At 43.8% G+C, this 5,476-nt stretch overlaps 1 protein-coding gene across 1 annotated transcript in view; it reads right to left on the bottom strand.

Annotated features, from left to right (window-relative positions):
* Positions 1-1,360: 1,360 nt before the first annotated feature.
* The window catches only part of HYAL4 (hyaluronoglucosaminidase 4), a 13,035-nt gene continuing 8,919 nt past the window's right edge, over positions 1,361-5,476 (bottom strand). The window contains exons 2-3 of the mRNA XM_006768813.1: positions 4,028-4,117; positions 1,361-1,756 (exon numbers count right to left, since the gene is read on the bottom strand). Of these exons, the coding sequence (XP_006768876.1) occupies positions 1,361-1,756; positions 4,028-4,117 (486 nt within the window). The remainder of the gene's footprint in view (positions 1,757-4,027; positions 4,118-5,476) is intronic.

Genomic DNA, 5,476 nt, shown 5'->3' on the forward strand with positions numbered 1-5,476 from the left:
TTAGTGATCATTGATAGCATCCTTGCTGTATGGAATAAAAAGATGTTACAGACTCATCTTGTAGGTTTCCCTCTCTTAGGCCAGGAATCAGAGATTTTCCTAAGAGGCCTTGGTATTTTTAAGGGTAAATGATATTTAGATTAGGAGAGCTCAGGCTACATTGCTAGTAGATTAGTTAAGTAATTAACAGTTTTTGTTCCATTACATGACTGGGTTGCAGGCTCAGTCCTTATGTGGGGTGTGTAGGGGGCAGCCAATCAATGATTCGCTCCCATCATTGATGTTCCTACCTCTCCCTTCCTCTCTAAAATCAATAATATATATATATTTCTTTTTAAAAGAAATTTGGTGCAAATAAGTCTTCTGCAAAAGACACCGACTGCATTTTCATTCACAAGACTCAAGCTTCCGGATCTAGGCAAGGTCAGCCTAGGTGAGCATGAATATTACCCTGAAGCAGCGGTTCTCAACCTGTGGGTCGCGACCCCTTTGGGGGTCGAAGGACCCCTTCACAAGGGTCGCCTAAGACCATAAGAAAACACATAATTACATATTGTTTTTGTGATTAATCACTATGCTTTAATTATGTTCAATTTGTAACAACGAAATTGGGTGTCACCACAACATGAGGAACTGTATTAAAGGGTCGCGGCATTAGGAAGGTTGAGAACCACCACCCTAAAGCCTTTCCCAGAGTTTAGGTCGCCAGGGTCTGTGAGGGAGGGGCTCTGGAGGGTAAGAGGGGCCCCTATTGGAACTGATGCCTGTGCATCACGTTGGGAACAGCTCCCCTTGCCTCAGTCCCTGAGCCCTCATGAGAAGCCACACCAGGAGCTGGCTCTTCGCTCCAGGAGCCCAGGAGGGAGCAGAAGCCTCATTGGAAGCGCAGGCTGAACAGGGACTCTCACTTGACCTCTTCCGGGGACCAGATGGCCAGGTCACGCCTGAGGGGACGCTGTTTGTTGAATCAGATGATTACCTAGTCATCTGTCTCTCCTCTAAATTGCTAGTTGGCAAACCCGTCTTTGAAATCAGTAATTTAATATGTATAGGTATACTTTTACATATATATTATGTTCATATAAAGACTAAAATATACTAACTCTAGTTTAAAAACAACTTAAGCTTTTCCCATAAGGAAAAAGAGTGCGTTGATTTTTACTCCTGGGTCTGGTTTCTTAGCTAAAGTGAAGCTAAAGAGAGTGCTATGTTACTATTTCTGTTAAGTGACATCCATCATGTCTACTTATAATACCTCTCAGTGGATTTCACAAGAGAAAGATTGTTGTAGGTTTCATCTCTTTCCTAAATGACTGCGCTAGAGACCACACAAGTGCCTTTACACTCAGTTCTCTCACAGTCAGATGCTCGAAAAACCCGCTAAAGCCAGCAGACACAGTGCTCCCAGGGAGCCCGGGAAAAGGGAAACCCCAGAGCAGGTGCCACCCGCCTCCATGTCCCTGCAGTCAGCCCCTTCGTATCCCTGGTAACAATGACAGGAGAACTTCTCCGCCAGCCCTGCCAGGTCTGCATCGGATGCTTCCCCTTCCACATGAAATCCCCCGTCCTCAGAGGCCTCTATGTGGTAACTTGCAGGGTTCAAGTGGAGGTAATCCGGCGCTTTCCACGCCTTCCGTATGCATCGCCCGTTATTCCTGCAGAGGTGAAGGCTGCACATCTCAGCGGCTCTGGTCACGTTGACGATGTAGCTCCCTAAATCAGAACTCACAAACCGCTTCACCTTTGTACAGTTGCCCTAGACATGTGGAAACAAACGGCTTTTAGTGTGTGGGGTTTTGGGTTTGTTTTTTGGTGTGTGTGCGTTTTGTTTTGTTTTTGGTACTGATAGGGTTAGAGCATTCTAGGTCCAGAAAACATCAGATGAACCCTGACAGTTTGGTTCCAGTTGCTCAGGCAGATAGCACAGGGGACCCAGACCAGAAAGGGGGAGAAGTCAAAGGGACAGGAGATGGAGAATGCGACAGCAGCGCTAACAACTGAACTTGTAATGTTGTGTGTTTATATCACTGTCGTGCATTGGTTAACAGAGTCAGCCGACGTGGCCTTGCCTTCTTCTAGTTTATACCCTTTTTCTTCCTCCTAGTTCCCAACTTGATGGGTGTGAAAAAAAGAGGAACAGGCCTAGGTTAGCAACCACGCCGCTACTGCTGTTCTGCACTTTTCAGGTCTGTGGTACCTTTCGTGGTTGTGTTAGAACCGGAAGCATCATATTCTATGAATTTATTGTTTACCGTCTAGCCTTCTGGATGCTCCTGTTAATGATGCTCAAATATCTGTTCTCCTGGGTTCTAGTTGTCTGTACACAATTCAAATAGGGCAAAGCCTGGAAGCTGAGTAGGGGTGTGTGTGTGTGTGTGTGTGTGTGTGTGTCCTATTATGGTTCTAAGTAGAGGCCAGCCGGTTTGCGCAGTCAGCTTCCTTATCTAGCTCTTCTCGTGAGCCACAAGGGCTGGAGGGGAAATGTCATACCTGGAGAGACAGGAATTAGTTCTGTCCGTCTTTACCTAGTTCTCATATGTGGATAGAGGAGACTTTTAACCTTATGTTGTCACAAATACTTTTATGGACAATATCTTAGTAGCAACAGGTTGAGGCTATGAAATTTGAAGAATATCAGGTGACTGTGAACATTCAAAAAATTCAAGTTAACAAAAATTGCTGAGGATACAAGTTAAGACAAAATACATTGCACTACAGTGATATAAACACACAACATCTGGAAATACAGAAGAGATTGTGATTAATGTGGATTAGGAAAAAGTAGTAAGACTTCTTGGAGTAAATAGTGTCTGAGCTGGGAGAAATTTGAAGAGCCATATAAGTCTTATTTTAAATGTTATTAATTTTCAGCTGGTTTCTCCCTACAGGAAAAATAAGTTCAATGTGAGGATTAAAAAGTTACCATTGCTGAAATCGGTTTGGCTCAGTGGATAGAGCGTCGGCCTGTGGACTGAAAGGTCCCAGGTTCAATTCCGGTCAAGGGCATGTACCTGGGTTGTGGGCACATCCTCAGTAGGAGATGTGCAGGAGGCAGCTGATCAATGTTTCTAACTCTCTATCTCTCTCCCTTCCTCTCTGTAAAAAATCAATAAAATATATATATTTTTTAAAAGTTACCATCTGTTTCTATTTCTCAAAATAAGATATAACATATTTTATGTGATTGTTGAATGCAGAGTGAAACTGTGTGTGGTTAATGCCAGTTCCACCACTAACTAGAATAACTAGCTATTACCTCAGATTTCTTCTTATTTCATCAGCTGCAAATAAGGATAATAGCTCCTACCTCATAAAGGTTATTATGATTAATAAGTGAGCAAGCCAAAACAAAAAAGCACTTAGCACAATCTTAGCACATAATAAACATTCAACAAATATCAGTATTTTTATTACTATCTTTTAAAAAATAATTCTTTATTGTTGAAAGTATCACATATGCCCCCCTTTTTCCCCTACTGACCCCTTCAGCACCCTAAGGTCCATGGGTTATGTATATATGCATACAGGTCTTTGATTGATTACCTTCCACCCACCCAACAGGGCTCAGGCAGCTGTTGGCTCACAGCGGCCATGGACTCAGGCCGCTGTGAGCCTGGCAGCTGCGAGGCCCAGAGTTCAGGCCTTGCAGCCACTGCCACAGGCAGTGGCAGCAGAGTGGGGTGATGGGAGCAGCACCTTCCCCTGATCATTCCAGTCACCTCCTGCAGAGGGGCAGCTGCCCTAAGCCGTCAGTAGGATATCCCCTGAGGGCTCCCGGACTGTAAGAGGGGGCAGGCCAGGCTGATGGACACCCCACTCCCAGTGCACAAAAATTTGTGCACTGGGCCTCTTGTCTTTAATATAAGTTAATATTTATTGAGCTCCTTCTGTATATCAGGCACTAGTTTGGACTTTTTTTCTAAAGCCAGTTTGCTGGGAAAGCCATGAGCACTCTGATTAGTGAGTTTAGGAAAACAGAGCAAATTATTTAAACAACATGAACTAGTCCTTCGAGGTACTGTCTTACCTTGGATGAAGTTAAATTCATGTCTCCCCAAATAACAATGCCTGCAGCTCCCAGGGCAGCACTTTCTCCAATGGTCCTGATTAGGCCTTGCTAGATGGAAGAGAGTAGACTTCATCATCCATTTGAATATAAGACAACATGCCAGGAATTAGGATTGGAGGCTGAGTTCGGTCTAATAGGATGAAACTATTTTCTATTATCTCAGGATAATGAAAATGTTGAAAGACCCAACGCTCAGAAATTAACACTCTATAAGCCTGTGGACAAACCTATTAACTATTTTTAAAGAAACACTTACACTTAGTCCAACAAGATATTATTTTGAAGGCAAGTAGCCTGCAAACAGCCACCAAAGGTGGTTTCATGGAACCTGCTATATGTATAGGACCCAGAAACAGAGTCCAAAAGTTTTCCTTCTCCAAATGTGAGGAATGGCTCAGCTTTCTCTTCGCTAAGTTACCTTTTCCATTTGCAACACTCCACTGAGAGCGTCGACTCTGCAGTGACTGGGAGGATTTTGCATCATTTGGATCCCAGGACCAGGCAAAGGAGCGCAGTGTGGAGGAGCTGCAAGATCTGATGGGTCTGGCCCTTCTACCTGGTCCCTGAAATCATTTGTGTTTAATATCAGAGTACCTGTCTCAATAAACTTTACTGTTGACTCCTCAAGTTCTAGTAGGCCTGCCAAAAGATTTGTCAATATGGTTAAGATAGATGAAAACTGAATTTCAGCAGGGAGAATGTGGTTTTGTAACCCTAAATGATCATCATTTTAGTGTTTAAAGATGAACGCGGATTCCTTGATCTCTGAGGGAAATTCAGAGTTGAATGTATGCAGCTGGTTTCCTAAATGAAGTTCCTACAGCAGGTTTCCTAAATAAGTTTGTTAAATTATAAAATAGTCCCCCATCAGTTACATATGCTGGAAGATGTAATTCGGTGATTTGATGGCAAAGAAAAGCAGAACTTTAAGCTATATTTTGCCTGGGACATTTTATATTAATACTAGAGCTCGGTGCACGAATTTGTAGACCAATTGGGGGTCCCTCAGCCTGGCCTGTGGAATCAGGCAGAAACCGACATCCCCTGAGGGGTCCCAGATTGAGATAGGGTGCAGGCCAGGCCAAGGAACCCCAACAGTGCATGATCGGGGCCAGGGACGGAATGCCGGAGGGCTCCAGGGTGTGTCCAGCCCATCTCACTCAGTCCCAATTGGCCAGACCCCAGCAGCAAGCTAACCTACCAGTCAGAGCATCTGCCCTAATGGTGGTCAGTGCACATCATAGTGAGCAATTGAGCAGCCTTAGCATATCATTAGCATATTACACTTTGATTGGTTGAATGGATGACCAGACACTTAGCATATTAGGCTTTTATTACATAGGATCAATACTTAAAAAATAAGTCTCCTTATCCGATACTTTTATCTGATACCACTCAAATTAATGG

The sequence above is a fragment of the Myotis davidii genome, unplaced genomic scaffold (genome assembly GCF_000327345.1).
Source record: "Myotis davidii unplaced genomic scaffold, ASM32734v1 scaffold724, whole genome shotgun sequence".
In the NCBI taxonomy this organism is placed as follows: Eukaryota; Metazoa; Chordata; class Mammalia; order Chiroptera; family Vespertilionidae; genus Myotis; species Myotis davidii.